The sequence below is a fragment of the Ctenopharyngodon idella genome, chromosome 23 (assembly GCF_019924925.1).
Source record: "Ctenopharyngodon idella isolate HZGC_01 chromosome 23, HZGC01, whole genome shotgun sequence".
In the NCBI taxonomy this organism is placed as follows: Eukaryota; Metazoa; Chordata; class Actinopteri; order Cypriniformes; family Xenocyprididae; genus Ctenopharyngodon; species Ctenopharyngodon idella.
In genome coordinates this window covers 18,722,617-18,750,202 of record NC_067242.1, presented here as the reverse complement: position 1 = coordinate 18,750,202, position 27,586 = coordinate 18,722,617, and the positions used below count along the sequence as shown (strand labels likewise).

General features: G+C 36.8%; 1 protein-coding gene and 1 long non-coding RNA gene across 4 annotated transcripts in view; both read left to right on the top strand.

Moving 5' to 3' along the window:
* sema5a (sema domain, seven thrombospondin repeats (type 1 and type 1-like), transmembrane domain (TM) and short cytoplasmic domain, (semaphorin) 5A) overlaps positions 1-7,684 on the top strand; it is a 162,030-nt gene extending 154,346 nt beyond the window's left edge. The window contains exons 21-23 of one of the 2 annotated variants that reach the window (XM_051882594.1): positions 1,607-1,818; positions 5,358-5,533; positions 6,455-6,595. In XM_051882594.1, coding sequence (XP_051738554.1) covers positions 1,607-1,818; positions 5,358-5,456 — 311 coding nt within the window. In that variant the 3' untranslated portion in view covers positions 5,457-5,533; positions 6,455-6,595. Of the gene's footprint in view, positions 1-1,606; positions 1,819-5,357; positions 5,534-6,454 lie in introns of both variants that reach the window. The other variant, XM_051882593.1, reaches the window with a different exon arrangement.
* Positions 7,685-9,821: 2,137 nt separating this feature from the next.
* Positions 9,822-27,586, top strand: part of LOC127506277 (uncharacterized) — a 75,800-nt gene continuing 58,035 nt past the window's right edge. Inside the window, exons 1-4 of one of the 2 annotated variants that reach the window (XR_007927942.1) lie at positions 9,822-10,221; positions 15,363-15,450; positions 19,071-19,132; positions 19,254-19,290. This is a non-coding gene — a long non-coding RNA (uncharacterized LOC127506277). The remainder of the gene's footprint in view (positions 10,222-15,362; positions 15,451-19,070; positions 19,133-19,253; positions 19,291-27,586) is intronic. The other variant, XR_007927941.1, reaches the window with a different exon arrangement.

The window sequence follows — 27,586 nt, the reverse complement described above, 5'->3', positions numbered from 1 at the left end:
ATGCAAAACTTTTCACACGAACTTGCGTTTCCGGTCTGACGCGTTCGCATGCGTTTGAATGGAAGTCAATGGAACGAAAAGTGCACTGTGACTGCACCTTAATGCTGTGGACACACTAGACTTTGAACGTGCGAAATTTCATCGGATGCTGCAACGGTCGAGATATGACGTGTCACGGTCTACAGCGTCTTTTTTTATTAACATGAATTCAACATATAATATAGAGTAATACATTCAAAATGTAAAAATATACAACCTACTCGACTTTACTGCAAATATAACATTCTTTTAATTCAGCCAAGAGGTCTTCTACTGGTCGCACATTTTCACGTGATGCGAATTCACCAAACTTGAACTTTGGAACGCAGCGAAATGCGAAACTTTTCGCACGAGCTTGCGTTTCCGGTCTGTAGCATTCGCATGCGTATGAATGGAAGTCAATGGAATGAAAAGTGCAGTGTGACCAACCTGGCTTTTAACGTGATAGACGTGGGTTCGAATCCGCCTTTTGCCGAGCTCGCATTTATTTTCAATAAAAATTAAAATAATGTTCTAAAAGTGGAAATAAACTGCGAATGAGTGTTTAATAATATTAAAAGTGTTTATTGGGAAGGGTTAGGGGAAGGTGTAGGGTGGGATTTTATTCTCCAAATAGGGCAGCATCCATTTAATAATTTTAATAAATATAATAATTTACACTCTATGATATTATTGCATCCTGTTAATGTACAAAAATATTGAGGTGCAAATAGTATCTGCCAATATAAAGTATAGATAATTACTTTTTACTCTTATTGCAAAGAACTGATACTTTTACATAGTGTAAATAGAATCTATCACTATTTTCACCTAGTGTAAATAGCATATCGCTAAGAAAATGCTGCTATTGTCACTTAGTGTAAATAGCATCTATCGCTAAGAAAATGTTATTTGCACTTAATGCAAATAGCCGCTGCCTTATATTTATATTATATTTTGATAATAAATAACATTATTAAAATACATTTTTAATTGTAATAATATTTCACAATATTACTGTTTTTACTGTCAAATAAACATAGCCTCTTTCAAAAACATATGGCAGTGTATATTAAAATTAAGTCCTCCAAGGTCAATTTTATAACAGAGAGAGAGAGAGTGAGACAAGAGAGATGAAAGTAGCAGCGATTCTTCAATGAACTGCAGTAAAACATAAGGTTCAGTATTTATTATACAAACATATCTGTCTGTTAACTGTCACAGCTGACCAATCAGAGTCCAATATTCCAGAAAACAACATAACTCAGTTGCAGTTAATCCAGTGTGCATCAAAACTGATGTTCAACACTGATTGCAGAGACAATGTGCCCCAATGCTTTTTTTTGGGAACCATTAAACAAATGCACATTTGGAATGGTTTGTCATAGTAAAGTCTTTCCATTTATAGCAATTATTGGCTGTTTATGCAGATTCACAGGGCAACAGCAATACTGACTGTAATTTGTTATAATGTTTAATTGGCTCAGGTAATGGATGATTGATATCCACTGGCTGTAGGATCAATGCTTGAGCCATCAAAGCATCTTGCTTGCATCAGATCATTTAGCCATTTTGCCTGTCTTGCCAGACTTCAATGTGTTCCACATGATCGCCGTGGGCCTGAGCAGCTCTATACTCGGCTGTCTGGTGACTCTACTGGTGTACACTTACTGTCAGAGATACCAGCAGCAGTCCCACGATGCCACGGTCATCCATCCCATCTCTGCTGCCCCTCTCAACACTAGCATCACCAACCACATCAACAAACTGGACAAGTACGACTCAGTTGAAGCCATTAAGGTGGGTATTATTCACTCATACTATCCGAAAATGTTATAAATAAGACGATTGATCCAGTATGTGATCTGTGTGTGTGTGAGTGTGTACGACTCTGTCTTGTGTCTAAATCAATTCATACATTCATACACTGCTTTCTCATAAGTAATTTGAAAAGTTTTGATTCAGTTTGTATACTCAGTATTTGTGTGAGATTGTCTCAAATGAAATCAGAAACCAATATGCAGCTCATGTCAGTACTTTTCTGAGAATGTTATTGTTGTTAGTAAGCTACTTAATCCTGAAAAAATGTACTGTTTTCTTAAATTTAGGGTTTTTTTTTTTTATTACATATTATGCAATACACTGTGAGATTTAGACACATGGATAATTTTTTCATAAGCATAGCAAAAAATAAAGCTCACCATCATTTTTCACATTTAGTCAGAAGGACAGTTAAGGCTTCATTAGGCTTGAATGTACAAGACTCATGACTAATTACAGAAAGTGCTCTTCAGTTATTGCTTGTTCAGACACTTTTGTGAAGTTGCATATTTCATCAGCTGGATATATTGCAATAGAATAGCATTACTTACAAAACATCCCGAGCTCAGAAGGGTAATATACCAAATGACTCTTTGTTTTACTGTCCCGAGACTGTAGAAAGTCACCAGCTCAGCTTCATTTCTACTGATGACAAGAATGAATGAAACTTCAAGGCTACACAATATTATTGTCATGCACAACTTACTTGTCGTATTGTTTTTCTCTTCTTCTGAATGCTGTCAGTTTGTTACTGTAAGTATGGAATATATTTTCCCATACAGGATCCTTAAAGGCAACATGACATAAAAATTGCCCATATTTACTTTCTTAATATGTTCCTGTGCATGATTCATCAATATGTTATTCCAAAGAAAAAACATCTTTATAATATTTCATCAAAATGATTTGAAAAGACTTCTGAAATGGCTAACATCACCTAGACCATGTTAAAAAGGAAAATAATGTTAACTAATAGCCAAAGAGCTGGTTTGACATTGTTTTAGGCCACTGCTGTAGGAAATGCAGTAATTTTAATGCTGCCAAAAGTTGGAAAAATGTAAATGTGGTCATCATTTACATAACAAACCCTTAAGACCTTCATTTATCTTCAGAACACACGCACACAAAAAATTTCTCTCATTATTTTTGTCCACCCATTGAAAGTCCACACAACCAAAACTTTCACGCATCAAAAAGTACAAAAAAGCAATCCATAAAGTAATCCATATGAATTGAACAGTTTAATCCAAGTCTTCTGAAGAGATAGATTATATAATCATATGGATTACATAATCCTTTGGATCACTTTTTGATTTGTAAAAAGGTGTGGTTGTGTGGACTTTCAATGTAGAGTCGTCAAAAGTACAGACTTCAGTTCCAAGTCAGTGCTGAAATTTTAAAAATGTGAGCGCTGTTGAGCGGATTCGTAAACACCTGATTGGCCACTGTGTTCATTCGCTCATCAGATATGTCTGTAATTGGCTTCAATGATCAACGCTTCAAAAACGTTGTAAAAAGACATTAATGACACTTCAACGAGCGCTTACACAGATACACATGGGAGTGTTTGAAAGCAGACGTCTATCGTGGACCAGCCGATTGGTACAGATTGGTACTGAAGTCAGTACTTTTGACAACTCTATTTCAATGGATGGATAAAAATGATAAGAGAATGGTAAGAGAGTACAACCCGAATTCCGGAAATGTTGGGACATTTTTTAAATTTGAATAAAATGAAAACGAGAAGACTTTCAAATCACATGAGCCAAAATTTTAGAACATAGATAACATAACAAATGTTTAAACTGAGAAATTTGACACTTTTATCCACTAAATGAGCTCATTTCAAATTTGATGCCTGCTACAGGTCTCAAAAAAGTTGGCACAGGGGCAACAAATGGCTGAAAAAGCAAGAAATTTTGAAAAGATTCAGCTGGGAGAACATTTAGCAACTAATTAAGTTAATGATATCAGGTCTGTTACATGATTAGTTATAAAAGGGATGTCTCAGAGAGGCAGAGTCTCTCAGAAGTAAAGATGAGCAGAGCTGTGAAAGAGTGCGTAAAAAGATTGTGGAATACTTTAAAAACAATGTTCCTCAATGTCAAATTGCAAATGCTTTGCAAATCTCATCATCTACAGTGAATAACATCATCAAAAGATTCAGAGAAACTGGAGAAATCTCTGTGTGTAAGGGACAAGGCCGAAGACCTTTATTGGATGCCCGTGGTCTTCAGACGACACTGCATCACTCATCGGCATGATTGTGTCAATGACATTACTAAATGGGCCCAGGAATATTTCTAGAAACCACTGTCGGTAAACACAATCCGCCGTGCCATCTGCAGATGCCAACTAAAGAGGAGGGAGACCTTCCAGCATGTCATCAGCGTTCAGTTCAAAAGCCAGCATCTCTAATGGTATGGGGGTGCATAAGTGCATACGGTATGGGCAGCTTGCATGTTTTGGAAGACACTATGAATGCTAAAAGGTATATAAAGGTTTTAGAGCAACATATGCTTCCCTCCAGATGACGTATAATTCAGGGAAGGCAGCAGGACAATCCAAAACCACGTACTGCAGCTATTACAACAGCATGGCTTCGTCGTAGAAGTGTCCGGGTGCTGAATTGGCCTGCCTGCAGTCCAGATCTTTCACCTATAGAGAACATTTGGCGCATCATTAAACGAAAGACAACCACAAACTCTTGAGCAGCTGGAAACCTATATCAGGCAATAATGGAACCAAATTCCAACACCAAAACTCCAGAAACTCATAACCTTAATGCCCAGACATCTTCAAACTGTTTTGAAAAGAAGAGGAGATGCTAAACCATGGTAAACATGCCCCCATCCCAACTATTTTGAGACCTGTAGCAGGCATCAAATTTGAAATGAGCTCATTTTGTGCATAAAATTGTAAAATGTCTCAGTTTAAACATTTGTTATGTTATCTATGTTCTATTGTGAATAAAATATTGGCTTATGTGATTTGAAAGTCTTTTAGTTTTCATTTTATTCCAATTTAAAAAACGTCCCAACATTTCCGGAATTTGGGTTGTAAATTATGACACAATTTTCTTTTTTGGATGAACTATCCCTTTATGTAATCAAAGTTACTACAGTAATAGCAAATAGCAATAAATTTACCAACATCATGATGCTTTTAAGAGTGAGCTTGACATTAAACCTTCTACACCCCGGTCAAAAATCCTCCTTAAAAGTGGGAGTTTTGGTATTTTATGAGCTAAATAGAATGCCACAATTGACCTTAAACTTCTTTCTGGTATGAAACAACATAATGGATAAAATCAACTCCTGCCCGACATTTTGTCTGGTTAATTACTATGTTTCACTTTAAAATTTGTCATATTAAGGAAGTAAAATGGGACGTGAGGGCTGTTTCATGTTGACTTTAATGTTATCTTCACAAAAAAAAAACCATACATTGGTTTAGTGCAGGCCTTCTTTCCGCCTCTTGCTGCCATGAGGATGATTGTGCTCCATTCCTCTTTTCAGCCTGACGTTTCCGTTCTCTTGCCTTTGGACGAGCACCACATTTGCCAGCCTTTGTCTTCTAACACTGGTGTAGCGCGAGGCCTGGAGATTTTCTACTAACTCTTGACTGGCATTACCATCCTCTCCTCTGACTCTCAGACCTCTCGCGAATCCCTTCTCCTTCCCCTGACCCTCGTGTACGTGGCAGGTGTGCTCGCCCATTCGTTCTGTCTGCATATGTCACCAGCATTTTCCCATCATCCCACAGAGCAGATACTCAGGCTTGTGAGAAGGCAGTGTAATTTTGGTGTCGTGTCGTGATTATGGCTGTCTACTACCATTTTGTTGCATGCGTTTTTTTCCCCATTTCTTTTATTCTCTACCTTGTAAATCGGATTAGTCTTTTCTTCTAAATTATTATTTTGCTTGCTTGTTATTGCCACCCCACTGAGCTTGGTTTTGGCTTACAGCTTTGTAACATTTCCTTTTAATTGTTCTTCTAATTATGTAGGAGACTTTGCGGTTTTACAAAAGACTGAATAAATATCTTTTCATCATTATCTTGAAATGTCTTTTTGTAGTTTGTTATCGTAATAAGCATTTTAAAACAAACATCTTATTCATATTTTTTTATATTTGTTTTAAATTTAACCTTTTAATATTTATGAACCTTGTCGGCTTAAGTCGTTTTTCTTTATTTCATTCAGCAAAATGAAACCATGTTGAGCATATGGGTGGCAGAAACAGCAAAATTCCATTTCTGGTTTTGTATAAAAAAGTTTGTTCCATATGTCTTGATGCTGTGATGTTTTGACTGCTCTTTTTTTCTTTTTTTTTTCTGTGAATGATACTAACTTCCTTGGCTGTTATTTTAAGATAATATAGTTAGCCAAGTGGATCAGTCTTTTGTTAAACCTTCTTCATGGTTTGACCATCATTCAGTCTCAAAGCAAGATTTTTGTTCAATTTTTCAAGTGATTTGTGATTTGATTTCTTCTTTGCCTAGATCCACAACTCAATACAGTCTGACTTTTCATCCATGCAACAAAAAATCAAGTGTTTTCCATTTCTGTTCTGTTATCTGTGTTACTGAAAACACTTTTTTCTCTCATCCGCAGGCTTTCAATAAGAATAACTTGATCCTGGAGGAAAGAAATAAGTATTTCAACCCTCAGCTAGCAGGAAAAACATATACCAACGCATACTTCACCGACGTCAACACATATGACGACTTTTAAAAATGGATCTGTGATTCCAGTCATCTTCACCACATCAACTTCAGCACCTAGTGTTTTTATTTTTCTTCGTGGGTTGCCCAGATAAATAAAAAGACATTTTAAGTGGGACCATTTTATCATCAAATGCCAATAAAGCTGTACAGAACCATTTTCAGAGTTAACAAGGACATCATGCTCTCCAATTGTGTGGACATCACTAAATGAAATTGAACAATGATGAACAAATAAAGCAGGCGATTCGATTCAACCGTGACGCCGATAAACTCTCGCTGTAGAGATGGCACATGGACGATTTGCATGATTCTCATCTAATGTGTTTTTCTTTATCGTTGCTTTTTGCATGGTTGGTCGCATTCCAGTGTTTGTGGGCGGGGCCTGTGTCCTAAATGGGTGGAGCCTTCTCGGACTGCTTTGTCTCATGTGCCGAATCAGAAGCCCCTGTGCCTCACTGAGGACCTACGGTGGTCTCCAGTGCATCTGCCTGCCCTAAAATGGGGTTTTGCAACACACCATCCATATGTAGATACCAAGGTCTCTGAAAAATGTGTTCATGTATCTCTCAATATAGGGGCACTTGTTAGTCGAGCGCTTAGCAGTGGTGGGGATATCTGTGTTTTTGTTGTACAATACACTTTTCATGACGCATATGTCAGTGTAGCTTTTATAGATGAGTCTATTCTGAAAAAAAAAAAAAAAGTCTTTCAAAGTAACCCTGTTCAGTCACCAAAACAAGACATTAATTGTCATATTAACATTTGTCTTTATGTGGTGTAAGGTCTGCAAAAAAGAGAGAATGTGAAACATTACAGGACCTTTTTATGTAAAACATTGAACATTTGAATATTATAAACATGTTTCTATTTGTTTAGATGTTTAGTAGTTCAAGATTTCATGAGGAAACAAGTATTATCTATAAAAAAAACAAACCGCTTTCAGCACAACAACTGTTTTTTCAGCTTTATTTTCTTTCATTTCAATGAATTTACTTATAACTTAACCATCCATCATGGAGGTGCTTGGGAATACACTTTTCAATTTCTACTAATTCTTTTCTACTTGTAAAACTTTGTTTGCTTGTTTTATGTGCATAAATTAAAATTGCTTCATATACGTCACTGTGTTCGATCTATGAAATGTTACATCGTTGTTTGAATTCAAATATTCACTCCAGATTTATTGGAAACCCTGCTTGTGGCTACATTCCTATAAAATGATATCCACAAACAGATTCCGCGACACTTTCAAAGTGAAATGTCCAGCGAATGACGCTAAAACACGTTCAATTGTCTCCGAAACAGATACGTGAATGTGGCAATGTTGTTGGTTGCAGAGCCCGTCGCTTATTTAACGGCTCTGGGGTGCGTTTTCCGAACAAGGATGTAACTCGCTGCTGAACTACCATAGTATGATGCATCGTTGAACAAATCAACTAGCTAGTCACGACTGTTTCCCGAAACCGTCGGTGCGTTCCAAACGGGATATATCGCCCTCCGAAGGGAAATTTGGAGTGAAATAATCATGGCCGCCATATTGAAGGGTCGTTCCAAACCGAAGTGCTCAAAACTGGCCACTTCAAAGAGCCCTTCTGAATGAAGGATTTCGAAGGGTACAACTGATGGACACTTCGGACCCCCGTGATCCTTTGCAGAGGGAAGTTGTTTGACGTCACAGAATGGGTACAGGAGGATCGGAGTTCGATTTTACCTATAAATGTATGTGTAGTATTTTTCTATACTACTGTAATGTATATATGAGTTAGATTTGGCACGTTATTATGGTCAAAACGACATTGTACTTCAACAAAAATACTTTACAGCTCCCTTTATCAGTCCATTTAAATGTTTAAAATACATACACAATATACAATATGGTGATAAACCAAAAATAAATAAATAAACTAACGTTAAACAAAGGGCGCTGCTTGCACAATCTACTCCTTGATTGTCTCGTTAAGATGACGCAGAAGTGCGTTCCAAAAAAAGAGTTTTTTTAACCCCTACACCCTTCATCCCTTCGAAGCACTCACTCCGGAGGGTAAACCCTTTTAAGGGATTAGGGCATAGGGAACGGAACGCATGGAACGCAGGGCGTATTGTCGCAAACCTGTCGTTCAACCACGTTGGTGAATGACGTCACGCAGGTGGTGGAGTAATAACTTATTTAAATGAATCTGTTTGAGATCGAATTAATGCTATATTTCTGCTATAAATTACGGACATGGCATTAGAGGACTAATTCTCATTTTCCTCGGTTATTTTGCTTTATTTCCAGATTGCATCAAATGCTTGTTCTTATGAACTAGAGCTTATGCACATGCGCACTCTTCAAAACGGTGCTTTAAATCTCTTGACAAACTAAAATATATAAATGACATTTGTATATATTCGAAATAAAATATATACATTGTACTTAATATCAACTTTCTTATTTTGCTCAAGATAACAATTTAAGTCCACATGTCATAAAAACAAGAAAATGCTTAACCACAGCTCCAGAGCTGTCGTTCCAACTACACAAGTTTGCGATGCAGTTTGCGAATGTTCGTTTGAACTATGGTTTCGGGAAACACCAAATCGTTGAACTATGTAAGTAACGACGGAACTTGCGATGTTAGTTGGCTGACGATGCCTTTGGGGCGCACCCCTGATCGGGGCATTTACGACATTGTGGTGGCGTTCATGTGAGTTAAGCTCTCGATAGGATTTTAGCAATCATTACTTGATCACACTGTGCGACATGAATCTACTAAACTTGGGTACGACATGCATGTAGACTGTATGATGAAACTATTGAATCGTAGGCGATGCAAGTTTCTATAGAAGAATAAAACGTCATCAGCATACGCTAGTGGTAAACAACCATGTTGAATTACACTTTGGCAGTTGTAGTCTATATGTGTGCTGAAAATAAAAAGGAAGAAGGGAAAAGAGCTTGAGGTAAGCAGTTTTAAGTTTTAGCGCCATGTCGCTTTGACTTGATTAAAGGGATAGTTCACCCAAAAATTAAACTTCTGTCATCATTCAGGTTGTTTCAAAACTGTATAAATTTATTTGTTCTGCTGAACACAAAGGAAGATATTTTAAAGAATGTGGGACCATTGACTTTCATAGTATTTTTTTTCCTACTATGGAAGTCAATTGTGCCCCAAAGCAGCCTGGTTACAAACTTTCTTCAAAATATCTTCCTTTGTGTTCAGCAGAACACATAAATTTAAACAGGTTAGGAACTATTGAGGGTGAGTATGACAGAATTTTCATTTTTGGGTGAACTATCTCTTTAAGAGCCACGATCACAGAAATCGCCACGATTGTTTCACGATGTCAATCTTTCATCTGGGACAGCCAAAAATCGTGCACTGTATCCCGGGCTTTAAGCTTGTAAATACGATATTTCCGACATGTCTTGAACGCACCATGTTGTAGGCCTATCACTGCAATTCGGAAAATAAATGTCCTGTGAGTTGGCGAAAAAATACTGTACCCTTTTCCAGATAGTGAGCAAAAAACAAATGTGAGATAAAACAAAAACAAAACAAACAAAAAAAAAAACATGCCGTTTTAGCTTCCTATGAGGCTGTGAGCTTTTTTGGAGTGTCGTGACTCGTGTTTCACGGGCTCTCACCGCATGGCAACGGCACGCTGTACCAGGTGAGTTACCGAGTAACTTTACTCTGTCAGACAGGTCATTTGGAGCTGATTTATGTGATGCATCAAAATGTATTTGTTTACAAATCATGCACTGTGGTAAAAGTGAGATCATAGTGGCAAGGAACCGCAGGAAAATCTTTATTAGGCTAATCGATAATCTGCCTCTGTAACCTATAGGGCTTCGGTTCAAGGAACGAAAATAAAAACCGGAAAAGAACGAAATTTTAACAGGATTAACAGCATTAACGAAAACGAAATCAAGTTTAATCATTCTGAACAGAAACGCTTATTTGAAATCAGACTACCTTTAACCGGTTAATAACGATATTTTAATTTGGCTGTCAACAAATAGGCAAATGAATTCAAAATTACACCAACAGACACTAGCCTACATCGGGGATTATCGAGTCTGTTGGGGACATAAAACGCTTAATGTGGCTTAATAAGTTAAGACTGTGTTTTTAAAATACCAAAGTCAGTAAACACATTATTAATAAAGCATACAATGTACAGACAAGAAGATGAGCCCATAAAATGAAAGCAATGCGTTTAATTAGGCGTTAAGCGTTTTCCTCCCATAACCGTTAAAGAAAATATTTAACGTGGCTTAATAATGCATTAAGACAGTGATATTAAAAGACCGAAGTATAGGCTACAGCTTCCTAACAAATCATGAAATTTAATGTCAACACAACATTTTCTATCAGTTGTTTTGAATTTTACACATGCATTGAGTGAACTGATTAATTTTACTCATAGCCTAGGCTATGCTTTTAGGTTTGTTAAATATGTTGTTGAATATGTTTGTTTGATTAATATGTGTTAATAAATCATGTGTTTTTAATTAATATACAGGATAGTTTTTGATAAATCATGGATGGCTCACTTTACTCACTTTGGTAGAGCATCCCAGGTGAAAAAAATAGTACATTTCTATGATGTACTTAAAGTGCTCTATTTTCACGCACTAATTTTGTACTTAATATACTAAAAATTCTTCTTTAGTACCTCTTAAGATAATCTTAAGAACATCTAAGTGTGCTCAACTGTGCTATTTTGAGACACCATGAAATATGAACTAAAATGTGCTTTTATTATACTATCTCTGTATTTAAAAAATGTATTTAGATAGTACATTTGAACCCATAGTGTACTACAAGTGGTAACTAAATATATTTTTTAAATACAGAGATAGTATAATAAAAGCACATTTTAGTTCATATTTCATGGTGTCTCAAAATAGCACAGTTGAGTACACTTAGATGTTCTTAAGATTATCTTAAGAAGTACTAAAGAAGACTTTTTAGTATATTAAGTACAAAATTAGTGCGTGAAAATAGAGCACTTTAAGTACATTTTAGAAGTGTACTTTTTTTTTCATCTGGGATGACCTCAAAATGTTTATTGGTATATACCTCGCAAATAACACATTATATCAACTGTATTCAAATGGAAATATTCTAGCAGGACCCTAAAGTTAACAAAAGTAATAAAGAAAAGAAAAAAAAAAACATCTAGGTATCTAAATTACACCTTTAACAAAAAGTGGCCCACTTTACTAGCATTCACCCTATGTATGTTTCTGGAGTTTTGCAAAAACATAGGTGGAGGCACGTTTTTCCATTGACATGCTGCATTAATTGGGCAGAAACTTCACAGTATCCACCTTTTTTAAAAGAACTTTCTCTGTTACCTTTAACCTGTGTGAGAAGGTAACTGAGTATCATAGATCTACTCATGTATGCTTATGTGTGAACTAGAGGTGTTGAAATCTCAGGTTCCTGTGTCTGAGGATTAATCACAGTTTACTTTGATTCATGATCATGGTTGCATAGTGCACTAGTCTGGTTCTGCAGGCTCTCAGGGTGTTTTGTTAAATATGTACTTTTCATTTGTTACATCGACATGCCTGAATTGCTTCATTTAAGACTTTTCTAATCTGTAAACATGGTCTGCAATGACTAATGTGGCATATAGTTCTCTCTTTGACCCAGCGCTCACCTCATATTGACATGTTTGATGTAGAGCCACCTGGTTCAACAAACAGCCACCCACACACAAACACATACTGGCCTGGTTTCACAGACAGGGATTAGATGAAACCAGGTGTAAGCCTTAGTTAGAAAAAAAACATTAATGTTGTTTGTCTTAAAAACAAAACAAAGAAAAATGTTGCTTTCAGTTAAAACAGCTCAAACATGCATTGTAGTCTGGGACTAGGCTTAAGCCTTGTCTGTGAAATGCAGAGGGATTTTATTTAAATAAACAAACAAACATAAACTGAACCAATAAAAAAAGAGCACAGGAAACCAAGATGCGCACCATCTACATTAACAACAAACACTGACAAGAAACCAGGGAAACACAAGCTAACAAGACACGCCTGGGAACAATCAGACTAATCAACAAATTAACTACAAACATTGCATTAGTAACAGGAAAACAACAAGACATGGGAAACAAATAAAGCCCGGAACACACCAAGTCGACGGTCAGGCCGTCGGGCAGTTTTTGTTCGTCGGCCGACTAAGTTTTCTCAGTGTGTTCCGCACTGTCGGCTGAAGTCGGTCCATCTGATCATTCTGATTGGCTGTTAAGCTACTGCCACCTGCTGGTACGGAAAGGCATTTCTTCTTACGCAGGCGCAGAACGGACGTAGTACAGTACGTAGCCATCGGGTGTCAAGCGTCGGTTTGGTGTGTCAGGGCAACTTTGGACGCATACGCTGCCGACGTGAGCCAACCCCGCAGTCTGCTTTCGTCACCACTAGTTCGTCGGCATCGGCTTTGTGTGTTCCGGGCTTAACACGTATGTCTTTATATTCAAGTGGCATGAGTTTCCAACACGGGTTTGTTTTGGGGTTCCACATTTTTTTACTTGCATGTCATGTGACCTTTAATCGTCATCAGAAAAACGTGAATATGCGTCTTAAATTTTTTGAAATATTAAATCATATTCTCAGGGGCTACAAGTAAATATTTTGAGTTAAAGGGGTTCTGCAAAGATGCACTGACAAAAGCGTATGATGTAGGATATAATTTACAATCTGGATCATTCCTATGGAGCATTTTCATATTTCATCATGTCTTAAATACATTGTATAGAGTATTAAACTCACAATATTTACCAGAGGAAATAACAAATAAACTAATTATATGTTTTATTTTCTTGCAATTTTACAATTAAGTAAACAAAGGGGGGATTTTTAAAAATTGAAGTCACTTCCTTTATGACATTCTCCATGAAGTGATATCATTTCTGGTGGAGGGAAACAACAATCATCCATAAGCAGCTAATTCTGTGATGCTTTGCTGTATTCGTTGGTATGTCTGATTCTGTTATTAAAAAAAAAAAGAAAATTATCAAAATATCTAAAGACGATTAAAAAATATCAAAATGAACTCTCATATTCTCAGTTCCTTGCTATGATTAAATGCTGTTAGGCATCCTGTCAGATTTCTTACCATTGTGTAAATTACAGTTATGATAAATTTTATAATAAAGAAAGTTCCTGATCTTGACCAGAGCGTATTTCTGTTATGTTATACAACAAGCTTGTTAATTAAGAGAAAAATGACAGAGCTGCACATTTGAGTTATGATTATTTCTGAAATGCTATGAAAAAGATTGTTGAATGTCAAAGGACATTTTTAACATTTAACTTGTTTCAGCACAAGCAGTGAAAATCTGATTTGAATACATTGAGCTGCTGTGGAAATCAATGCTGGTGCTCAGCTAAATGCACCGTATAGCCTGTGGGGGAATCATTACATTCAGATATGGACACTGCTTCAGTCAATGCCTGCTTTACCGTATCACATTATAAAAACAAATCGCTAAATAAAATTGATATAACTCACAAAACATGCTTCATATTTAAACCTGGTTGTGCGTTAGTTGGCTTTTCTGTTGATTGTCCTTCAACAATTTCAACATTAAAGGGTTTGTTCACTTTAAAATGAAAATTACCCCAAGCTTTACTCACCCTCAAGCCATCCTAGGTGTATATGACTTTCTTCTTTATGATGAACACAGAGTTATATTAAAGGGTTAGTTCACCCAAAAATGAAAATAACGTCATTTATTACTCACCCTCATGGCGTTCCACACCCGTAAGACCTTCGTTAATCTTCGGAACACAAATTAAGATATTTTTGTTGAAATCCGATGGCTCAGTGAGGCCTACATAGCCAGCAATGACATTTCCTCTCTCAAGATCCATAAAGGTACTAAAAACATATTTAAATCAGTTCATGTGAGTACAGTGGTTCAATATTAATATTATAAAGCGCAGAGAATATTTTTGGTGCGCCAAAAAAAACAAAATAACGACTTATATAGTGATGGCCGATTTCAAACCACTGCTTCAGGAAGCTTCGGAGCATAATAAATCAGCGTGTCGAATCAGTGGTTCGGAGTGCCAAAGTCACGTGATTTCAGCAGTTTGGCGGTTTGACACGTGATCCGAATCATGATTCGATACGCTGATTCATAACGCTCCGAAGCTTCCTGACACAGTGTTTTGAAATCAGCCATCACTATATAAGTCGTTATTTTGTTTTTTTTGGCGCACCAAAAATATTCTCGTCGCTTTATAATATTAATATTGAGCCACTGTACTCGCATGAACTGATTTAAATATGTTTTTAGTACATTTAGTACATAGGAAATGTCGTTGCTGGCTATGGAGACCTCACTGAGCCATCGGATTTCAACAAAAATATCTTAATTTGTGTTCCGAAGATGAACAAAGGTCTTACGGGTGTGGAACGGCATGAGGGTGAGTAATAAATGACATTATTTTCATTTTTGGGTGAACTAACCCTTCAACATTCATTAACTAAACTGATTTAGTTCAGTAAATGATGACAGAATTGACATTTCTGTTCCTTTTAAAGTCTGCTTAATTTCTTCTAATCAGTCTTACAATTTCTTTGGATTGTTGATTAAAAAAAGAACTGCTTAATATAGGTTTGCTACATATTGAGCATGTGCTTGTCTATTTTATTTATATTTTAATTTAATCTTAAAATGTTAATGTTTTAATAATATTGATGACATATTTTTCATCTTTCTTTTAATAAATCCATAATTAATTTCACTGTCATCTAATAAAAATCATCCCTGGCTTTCTCCTACAGTTCCTCCACCTCAGTTCTCTCAGATGCGCTGCTGCTGTGTTATAAAACACTTTCTCCAAAGCTCAGTTTGTCTTCAAATATTTACCAGGTAAGTTATCATTCTGACTCTAGTAAGATTTCAATGAAAAAGCTTATAAAGGAAAGACAAGATAAAGGCCGGAGTTTTTAACCTTCTCTAGATGTGATCGCACATCGCTTTTGAAAAATTGGTGAGCCACATGGAAATCATGTTAAAGAAGAAATCACAGTAAAACAAATGGGCTTAGGACTGCACAAAAACTTTCACGGTAGCTTAGTGTGCTCTCATTCTTTCACTCAAAGCCTATAGCTCAGATTTCTGTCTCTTTATGTGGTATGATAAAGCATGAGAACAAGAACTCACTGTGATTTCTGTAGCAAAAAGTGTAGAAACTCAGCATGAACTGCTGCTGATTTGTTCAGGACTACCTTGTTCTTCAAAAACCTACAAAGATTTAATTCATTTTTGCTTTTTCATTTATTCACCTCGCTTTAATTAGAGGTTACGACCTCTATTATAACAGCTGCTGTGGGGAACAAAAATGACAAAAAAAATGACAGTAGTTAATTTACTTCTTCCCTTTGCGATTGTACACATGTACTTATGTACGTAATAGAAGTTATGTAAGTTATGAAAGCAAAATAATTATTGCCCTCCATCCACTTCACACCTTCCAGTGTCACACATATTCATTTTTCAATGTCACACAAATCTTTAAAGGGTTAGTCCACCCAAAAATGAAATTTCTGTAAAAAAGCTCTGCATTCACTGCGCCAACAGCATAGGAGAATGACAGGGAAGAGGAAAAATTGTTGAATAAAGTCGTTATTTTTGTTTTTGCGCGCAAAAAGTATTCTCGTCGCTTCATAACGTTAAGTTTGAACCACTGTAGTCACGTTGACTGTTTTAACAATGTCTTTACTACTTCTCTGGACCTTGAATGTGGTAATTTCGTTGCTTTCTATGGAAGATTAAAAAAAAAACCTCTTGGATTTCATCAAAAATGTCTTAATTTGTGTTCTGAAGATGAACGACATGAGGGTGAGTAATTAATGACAGAATTTTCATTTTTGGGTAATCTAACCCTTTAACATTGTTGTGTTGCCTCATTTTGTTGTACACTGCAAAGTTAAAGCAACAGTTCACTAAACAATGAAAGTCTGGTCTTTATTCAGGCACATTCATGTTGTTCCAAACCTGAATTTCTTTCTTTTGTGGACCTCAATAGTTTTTTTTTTTTAAAGAATATCCTGTTCACTCCTAACCTTGACATTCATCCTAAATAAGTAGCAATATCTGACTCATGAACAAATCATTCTTTTTTTTTTTAATGAATCTAAAATGAATTAGTCTAAAAGATTTGTTCACAAATCAGACTGATGCTGTTCTCAGTGATTCACAGCCCAACGGAGGATATGATTATCAGTGAATAAAAGCTTAAAGGGATAGTTCACCCAAAAATCAATTACACTCATGAAGTTCCAAACCCATAAGGCTTTCGTTCATCTTCGGGAACTCAAATGAAGATACTTTTAATGAAATCTGAGAGATTTCTGTCCCTCCATTGAAAGTCTGTTCACCCAAAACTCTGACTCTTGAAGCTCAACCGTACTTGCTCAAACCTCAATGTTTTTTGCGGAAGATCAAACGTACTGGTAACAGCCACTGTACTTGCTTGAGAACCAATGAGGTTCATTCTTAAACCTCATTGGTTCTCAACCAAGTACAGTTGAGCTTCCATTTACCATATTTGAGTGCTCTATGTACGTTTGCTGATATATGTTTGTTTATATGTGAATAAATGCCTAAATTAAATCTGTTCATCATATAGATTGTCTCTTCAGAATTCTTGGATTAAACCGTTCGATTCATATAGATTTATTCTCTGTATGAATGTTTTAAAGCGTCAGACTTTAGGGTGAATAGACTTTCAATGGACATAAATCTCTCAGATTTCATTAAAAATGTCTTCATTTGTGTATCGAAGATGAATGAAAGTCTTATGGGTTTGGAACGACGTGAGGGTGAGTAAATGATGACAAAATTTTCATTTTTAGGTGAAGTATTCCTTCCAAGTATCGTTCACTGCAGTGCTTCACTTTTCCTTTAATTCAGCAAGGGTTATTCCCTGAAACGGTGTCAATGCCAGGCTGTTGATGATTGCTGTCAAAGAGGAATAATTCACTTGCTGTACTGAATACTCTAGCAATTTACAGTCCATAGCCTGTGTGCAGGGCTCATGGGAAATGGATGTTAGCTCCCTCTGCAAAAGCGCCTTATATCAGTGAGATTAGCCATCTTGACTCTGACACTCCATCTCTCATGCCTTTCATGACCTTCTGATCCTCTCCAAGATGGTTTCTACTGTAGTTCACCAACCACGCTTGCTACATTTGTCTTCACTACCCTTTGCTGCTCTCCTTTAACTCTGTGTAGGTCCAGGTCAGCAAATTGTCCATCAGCCAGTCCACCTGGAAGCTGATTTCTCTGCGTTTGAGCACTTTCATTGTAGCAATTATCACTGCTTCATTGATGATGATGACTTTGGTCCTTTAAACCTCACTGTCCTTACAGGAAAAATTAAATTAGCATTATCGCTATCTGTTAGCGTTAATTAGCAAGAAAATGTAGTCTTTTTATTGTTAATTTCTTTTGGGTGTTGTCCCTGCTCACAATCCCCAAGTGTCATGCCTGTTTTCAGATCATAAGTTGTTTTGTCAGACATACTTTAATAAGTTTTCTTACATTTGCAACAACACTGTCATGATGTCATGTGCTTCCAAGTGAAACTGAATATTCAGCAGGATAAAATCATAATTTTGTTGACAGGTTATTTGAACATAAGTTTAAAAAGTTTTGGAGATAAGAGCTGTACTTGAATGATTAGAAAATAACTGGGGGAGTTTCCAAGATGGCCACGAAGTGAACTGACTTGCCTTGACTTTAATAACATAAAATGATGATTTCTGCAAAAATAAGAGCAGAAAGATTTATCAAGAAGACTAATAGGTTATTTTGACTTCATGTTGCGTTTATCAACTTTTCTGCCTCTCTGTCGTATAGCACACAATCCCTGCCTCTCTCCCAGCCTTGACCAGTGTTGAGGTGAGGCCATGAAAATGATTTTTTCACAGTTCTTAGCAATATGTGAGGTTGCTGATGCCACCGCTATTGTTGTCACCTGCTGGGAAGCACAAAGCAATTTCTCGGAAACAGACACGCTGTGAAGTGCGTGGTGTGAGGCTTAGTGTGTTTGTGCGATGGGATTTGTCAAATAGAATTCTCAACACAAGGAGATGAAGGAGAGATTTCAGCTGCAGTGTACGGTTCCCTTGCTGCCGATTTCACTTTAAATATTCTTGACACAATAAGCAGCACTGTCAGTCAGCAGGGCCGCTGCTAAGATAGAAAAATGGACAGAACCATATGCGATTTATATTATGATGGTATTGAAAAATTTGTAGAGAAAAGACTATTATGATGACTGTAATGGCGCCAGTTTTGTTTTAAGATAAAGAAACGTCTGAGACCACAATCTGGGATTTAATATCTTGATATAAAGAATGTTTTAAGATTTGAGATATTTAAAACAAAGGAATGTTATGACAAAATGAATAAGAAATTTTTATGGTTCTGCACTGTCTAGGTGAAGTACATTTGTGACATTGATCATGTGACTCTTTGTACAGATGTTCTTGCTAAAGATGCTCTTTGGATCATCTAACATCATGCTGGAGAACTTATTTATCAGGTATTCCTATTGTAAAAGATGTTATTTATCATTTAAACAAGGAATCTTAAGATTGTCTAGAAGATTTTCTTTTTCTAATATAATGCATTTAATGAAAAATATCTTAATTTGTGTTCCGAAGATGAATGAAGGTCTTACGGGTGTGAAACAACATGAGGGTGAGTAATTAATGACACAATTTTCATTTTTGGGTGAACTAACCCTTTAAGATTGTTTAGAATATTTTTCTTATAATTTAATGCATTTTGTATGTTATTTCATCTTTATTCAAGACATTTTAAAATTATTTAGAAGAAATTAAGAAGAAAATGGTAATGGAGGACTCCGGAAGTTTGGAAAATTGGAAAATTTTTATTTAAGCAGTCTTAAGATTTCTTTGGATAAATAATAAATAACGATTTGTAATGGGGGAAAATGCATTGAATTAGAGAGAAGATATTCCAGACATTCGTGGATAGATAATAAATAACTTATATTGTATGTTATTTATAACACAGATAATACATTTGTAATGGGAAAACTACGCATTCAATTACAAAAAAAATCTTCTAGGTGTAGATTCCTTGGATAAATAACATAATTTGTAATGGAATATTGCATTAAATTAGAGAAAATCTTCGAAACAATCTTAAGATTCTGTGGATAAAAAATGTACAATTTGTAATGGGGGTGGGGATGCATTCATTTAGGGAAAAAAATATCTAAACAATCTTTGTAATAGGGAAAAATGGATTAAATTAGAAAAATTAGTGGTCTCATACTTTTTGAACCCATATTATGTCTTAATAAAGATCTGATTTCGAATGAATCTGCAGAATGGGAATGAGTCATTCTCATAGAGTAAAACAGTCATTGCTGAGGTGCGTGAGGTGAATGCTAAAATAAATGAAGGTGTCTCTGAGCCAGAGATAGACAGATGATGTTAGTCCCCACAGTCCTCCTCATCCGACATCTGGACCCACAGGTGGCTAAACAAGCCTGGGATTCAGCTGCAGGAAGCCTTGGTCCAAATCCCCGAAGCTTCCTTCCACCTCCAACCCAACCTGTGTGCCAATCCCATTTAAAGCACTGACATTTTTGATTACCAGCTGCAGTGTCCATTTCCCCCTCATCTATTTGGCTTTTAAAAAGGTGAATCAGAACAGTTGTGTTCTGCCTCTGCTGACACTTTGGCAGGCTGCAGCGGCATCTATGAGCTCATTGAGGGTTCAGCCATTTCCTTTTTCTGGAATGTTATCAATAGATGTTTTATGAGACATTCTTTTCTTTCAGCTGCCGTTGAGAGTAATCTATGTCAGTGCTTAAAGAGACAGTTGCCTGAAAATGAAAATTGTCATCATTTACTCTCCTTCATGTCATTCCAAACCTGTATGCCTTCCTTTCTTCTGTGGAACACAAAAGGTAAATTTTTGGAGAATATCCTGGATAATCTTTTCAATGCAATGAAAGTGAATGGTACCAGGAGCTGTCAAGATCCAAAATGACTAAAAATCATAAAAGTGGCCCATATGACTCTGATCTGTTTCAGATTTGGCAATGACAGAATTGTTGCTTTAAAGATCTGCTTAATTTCTTCTAAAGCTTACTGTTAAAATAAAATTTAAAAAAAGGGGGGTCTTTGATCCCTTTTTTGAAAGCATGAAATAACGTTGGTTGAAAATGTAATTTAAGCATTGTTGCTTACCTCATATGTTGTGGATAAGGCAATTTTCTTAAAATTTCTGTTAGAGCACATTAATACTGTATATTACAGACCTAAATGGACAACTTAAAAAGGGTTTTGTTCTTTTGGTAAAAACCTTTTTTTCATGGTAAGGATGACCTTTGCATGGAATTGCCCTAAACTGTCTTTGTATGAATGATGTTTGTGACAAATCGTCAAAGTATGAATTTGGATCCCACTATAAAACTTAAAACAAGACACCTAAAGAAGGTGGATGAGACTTCAGTACTACATGTTGTTGTTGTCGTCGTAAATCAGTGAAAGAGACCACCTGTGTCTCAGTTTCAGTGTCATTTCTCAGAGGGAAAATTTCAAAACAAAACTAACGAGTAATCCATCATGCCTCTGGGCTTCAGACATTGGGTTTGTAAGTGTGTCAGCTCTGATGTTGATCTCTCTCAAAAAGAGTGCTGACAATTCAAGTAAGGCACACAGCTTTCATCACTTATCTTACATCTTGTTTAACACATCTCCTGAATTAAATGTTAACGTTTGTTCTGTTCATGAAGTAGTTCCCTTTCGAGGTAACTTCTACACTGCGTCAGCCGCTGACGCTATGGTGATGGTCATGAGCTGTGTGTTATTTGCCTGGGAGCGGAGCCTCAAGGGGGCTCGATGTGTTCATTGCAATGATTTCTCACTGAGAAAACAATGCTCCCAGCTGACTCTCTTTACGAGTCAAGCTGCTGTGCCCCACGGCTCTAGCTTCACATTTGCTGAGGCAGCGTGCAGGCTACAATTGTGGGAATCTCAGACGGAGCTGGTAGAGGAGCGTGAGGGAGTTGCCCACACCTCTCCTGTCTTTGTGCCAGAAGCGGACTCATTGCTCGTCTGTAAATCTGATATAAGAAGCTCCTCATAAATCGTCTGGGCCCTTTTCAGGAGCAAGTTCATGGGGAGTAGAGCAAAACTGTGAGTGTGGCTAAAGCTAGTTCTCCTTCTGAGGAACTGGGGGTAAAGTGAATCAAGTCACACAGATCTGGGTGCTGATAAAGGAGAGAGTGACTGAGCCGGGACTAAGCCTGCCCCTTTTTCATTATTTTCCTTCTGCTTCCTTTCTTTCAGTCTCCCCCTCCCCTCCCTTACCTGAAGAGTGAGCTATAATGTTTACTATAGCCAGAGAAGCAGGCTATAATTTGGTTGCATGGCCCGGTTGCCCGTCGACACGCTAATGGCTCAGGGCTGAGGCCTCTGAGCTTTAGTGCTTTTGGTCAGCATGGTGTATTTGGTATGGTGTCCCCACAGCATCAGCAGCTGACGCAGCGTAGAAGTTCCCTCAAAAGGGAACGTCTGGGGTTACATGTGTAACCCCATTTCCCTGAGAAAGGGAACGAGACGCTGCGTTGCGCTGCCATGCTTCGGGCATACCGCGCGTCTTCAGACAATATGAATCTGTTCTCAGACTCCCTTCTTATGTGCTGGGGTGCACCTTGCAACGTCATCACACTGTTTTGGCCATTTATGGCGTGTTTGTACACGTCTGAGGGCGCACCCCCATAGCATCGGCAGCTGACGCAGTGTCTCGTTCCTTTTCTCAGGGAACCGGGGTTACACATGTAACCCCAGATGTTTTCCTGAGCAACCTGTGATGGTTGTTAGACATAATACACACAGTTTCTTGCAATTTCATTGATTAATAAATACACTTCAGGCACAACCATTATATTTAATCTTTGACACAATTCAACTAATGCTCTGTGTGAAATAATTGACTTAAAATGAGCATTGGAACCTCCTTATTGATTGTAGATTGTCATTTTGATTTAGTTGTTAACAATGTACATTAATTCAGGGGTTTTCAAGCTGTTTGATGCCACGGCCCCTAATTATCCCCTTGCGGCAAGACCCAATTACTAAAATATAAAGGCAGAAATATATTTTCATTTAAACTTGTTTTTTAACATTTAATTATTTTTTAATGTAATTCGTATTTTACATTTTTGTTTCCCTGAACCTTTCCGCAGACCTCCTATCAGTTTGAATACTATTCTTTACCTTATAAATATTGTTCAGATTTTCATTTATATTATGTCTCTTAAGCGTACTTTTTTTTTTTTTTTTGTCCTCTAAGCCTTAATTCACAGAAAATGATTTTCATCTGATGTTAGCCAAGTATTTAATCTTATTTTATCTATTCCTTCAGGCAATCATTAGGTGCATCTCAGAACAACAAATGCTCTGCAAAAGCTTGTTGATGACATTAAACAATCTATAGATTTCTACATCTAAAATAGTCTCATTTTTAAGGTTGTTCAAAACTGGCTATATAGTCCAGTCATAGACATGTTTTTTGTGATGTAACTTGGGATTTTTTTTTTTTTTTTTTTTTTAACTATAAAGTCATATGGAACTATACAATCCATTCCATTGAGCTCAGAATGCAATGACAAGACTCACCTTATATGAGCAACATCTCCAGAGAGAATGAACATTTCTGTGCCATATGAAACACCCCCCCCCCCCCCCCCCCCAAGTCAGAAGATTGCACATGATTGCACATAGGTCAGGGAAAAATCTTCCACGTCTTAATCCTGTTGTGAGGCTGTTCTCTATGTCTGATGCTGCCATTTATTTTCAGCTTAATTCATGGAGATGATTGCCTCAGTAGATGTGCTGAAAGTTACCCGTCAAGTGAGATAAATATTGAATGGTCCAGGCATGCTGTGTAAAACAAGGTGTTGTTCAACAAAAACCGAGATGGGTCAGGCTATGTGGTTCTTTTGTCTGTTCCAGATGTGACCTTATTTAAAATCCCCGTATTAATCATGTAGGATCTGCAGACAAAAACAAGGCTCAGTATTGAATTTCATCAGTGAAGAGTGTAAACTTGCAGATGCTTGTTACATTGATTGCCACACAAAAGAAACTGGATTCATTGTGGTTTTCAAGTGCTAACTTAATTATACTGTATACTATAATATACAGTAAATAATTGAAATATTTACATATATGAAACTTGTATATTAATATTATTTATTATATAAATTAATTGTCAGCCTTAAAGGGTTAGTTCACCCAAAAATGAAATTTCTGTCATTTATTACTCACCCTCATGTCATTCCAAACCTGTAAGACCTTCGTTCATCTTCAGAACACATATTAAGATATTTTTGATGAAATCCAAAGGGTTTCTGAATCATACATGGGCAGCAATGTCATTGCATCTTTTAAGGTCCAGAAAGGTAGTAAAGACATCGTTAAAATACTCCATGTGATTACAGTGGTTAAACCTTAATGTTATGAAGTGTCGAGAATACTTTTTACTGTGTTGTCAGAACGCCGACTTATTATTGGCCAGCTCCTGCGTCAGCATCACACGCATGCGTCATGCTGCTCACGTGAACAGCTTCAGCCAATAATGAGTCGGCGTTCGGATGTAAACACGGAAGCGCAGCACTGCGTTCACTACATGATCGGCGTAGGAGAATGACAGGGGAGTTGTTGAATAAAGTCATTTTTTTGTTTTTGCACACAATAAATGTTCTTGTCGCTTCATAAGGTTAAACCACTATAGTCAAATGGACTATTTTAACGAAATGACCTTTCTGGACCTCAAAAGTTGCAATGATGTTGATGCCTATGTGTGGTTCAGAACCCCTCAGATTTCATCAAAATTATCTTAATTTGTGTTCTGAAGATGAACGAAGGTCTTACGGGTTTGGGACGACATGAGGGTGAGTACTTAATGACGACAAATTAATTTTTGGGTGAACTAACTCTTTAAAAATTATGCAGTTATGCATGTAAGGATGGTAGCCACTACCAGTTAGATTGTTTTTAAGACTGAATTGCATCTGATGTAATATCATGCAGGTATTTCTTTACTGAATAAGCAATTAGTTTAGTTATATTTGTTGAAATTAGATCTGCTTTGAATGGTACCTTAGTGAATACAGCATAATTAGTGGTTGCATAGGCTCATGTCTAAATTCATGAGATGTGGGTGTCTAACCGTAAATAAAACTGAAAGTGGAAGCAGGTGGAATCTCATTGCTGACAAGGTAGTGGCTGGTGTTGGAGTGAATCACTCACATCACCCTCCATGTGAGAAATGGATCCTGTCATCAACAGGGCTCATATCCACTGCTTTTAACATCTATATACCTCTGGGTGCTCTAAACACCTTTACGGATTAATTCAATGTGTATTCATTTCCATGAAGCACAGTGAATTTCTGCTGTTAATACTGACTAATGCGTGTGTATGTGTGTGTGTGTGTGTGTGTGTCTTAGTACAAAATGTGTTTGAAAATGATTGATGGCTGCAGGAGTTTGGGCTTTATATATGTTTTAAATGGTGGTTAAATACTGAAAAGCATGCATTGACAGTCCTTGAAAATTTAAGAAGGCTTTTAGATATTTATTTGAGCCCTGTGCCATCTCGTAAAGACATAACAATACAGTTTAATCAGTGACTGTACTGATAGTCTGCACTATGGCATTTCAGGGATTGGTGCTCAAAAGCAAATTGAGAACCTTAAACATGAAAGAGATGAAGAGTGAAAGAATTGAAGTGATCAAGAATATGGCTCATCCCTCAAGAATAACGGCTCTAAAAAACCATCGTTGCATATTGTATGACTAAACGCTGTTAAATTAATACACACTTTAATTATCTCTGACATGCTGCAAGACAGCGTCGATTTTTCTTTGTCTGCCAAACAACAAACCCATCTACATATAATTTTCATTTCATCATATGCAGTCTGGTTTAGTGCATAAAAGAGCTACAAAATTTATCATCAAGGCTTTTATTCACACTGCATGTTTAGCACCTGTATTAACAGGTTACAGTATTTACTAGAAATGAAGCTTTTAGACCGTTTCTGAGAAGTTAATGTGAGCAGCACAGCAGCAGTGTCTTATAGGTTGTTTGCAATCACGTGGTTCTGGTGACGCGTAAAGTTCAGGTGGAGGGCAAGAATTGAAAATTAGAATGGAAGAGATGGAGAAAAGTCTGTACTGTGCTGGTTTAGAAAGTTATAAACAGAAAATCAGAACATATGTTGGACATGATCTGTATGTTATGAAAAGGAGCAATTTTTCTACTGAATTAGATAACTTGCCTGCCATCGAGACATAGAGAATGTGAAGCTGCCGTCACGAGTTCTAGTCTGGTTTGTTTATATCTTGCTGCCTTTCTGCTAGTGACGTTAAGGGCAGTATTTTGATTTTCTGTCGTGATTGTGAAAAATGTCGCCATTGTAGGTCATTTATGCTGAATTGATAATTGCAATAGGAACATCATCGCTCAGGGGAAAAAACTGGATGGTGTAATACAATTTTCGCCTTTTCTACGTGTAAAAACACTAAGGGAAGCAGGTCGACGGAAAGACGCCGTATAGCAAATCTAATAATGTCACTGATTAAACCCACTCAATAAATAATCACATAGCTGAGTGATTTTGAAAGTTTTGTATTTTGTTTTAGTATAATTAACATTACATTTGCGAGTATGACTCTCACCTGGCTTGTGAATGATTATAACTTGCACACATCCACTTCAAAAACTGTTCACAAGTTTCTATGGGTTTGATTTTGATTCTTATATAGAAAATTCACCTCCTGCCCTCCAGCCGCATTTTGCGCTACAGCAAAGATGTCATGTGCAAACAACCTATTCCTCAGTGATTGAGTATTTTTGAACAAATTGATTTTTTTTTTGGATGATTCAGTTGCTCATTCATAAAGAGAGTTTTTTTTAGTTCCTGAATAAATCAGCATTTTTTGAACAAATTGGTTGAATGAATGATTCAGTGACTCATTCATAATTACCTACTTGCGCAACACATTATGTTAATGCATGTAGCATGAAATGGCTAGACGTTCATTTTCCGGACTAGTTTGATTAGTTTGGACATGAATACCATTTTCAACATTGTTTATATTCTAAGAGCTTCAGTTGATTGCTAATATCTTTTATAGAAAGCATAATCTAGAGGTGGAACAATTCTGCTACATTTGAATGACCTGAACCAGGATATATTGATTATGTGTGGAATGACTTTGACACTTCTGTAATACTAAGCATTCCCTGAAATGTTCTATCTCTCAAAATCAATTTTAATTTTCCACTTTGTCCCCTGACCAATAATAAAATTAATTTAAACCCAAGTGTAATACAGAAACTGATATCATTTCCCTGGATAAATGTTTTCTCTTTAACCTTCCAATTAAATCCATGAGTGTATTAAATGAGCTTTAGGACGAGTTATTGATTGCTCACACTCTTCATAGAATCACTACATTAAACGTACTAAGAGTTAAGAAAGAAAACACAGCAAGACACTGAATTAGCTGAATGTTACCCAGAATGCCCCTCAAAGAACATGCAAATGAAGGTCACTGTGAAGTGTTGCGAGGCAAGCGTGGTTGTTAATATTCTCAGCTATGGCACCTTGCGCATAGATAAACCCCTGATGATCCATCAGACATCCACTTTGATGAATGACTTCACTCTGCATTCATTAGAGGAGATGGAGATCATAAGATGCAAAACCATAGGAAACAAAAAAAAAACTGCAATATCGTTCAGGACACACAGAGCCCCATTAACCTCCTCTGCAGGTATTTATCTTTATTATCATCAAGCGAATTATAATTTGTCAACATGATCCTGATGCCGGTAAACACAGCGTTTAACCTTAAGAACTTTACAGGATTACAGAAGATCAAATATTGTTTTAAATACACAAATACTTTTGTCAGAGTGAGTCTTGGGGGAAAACAACA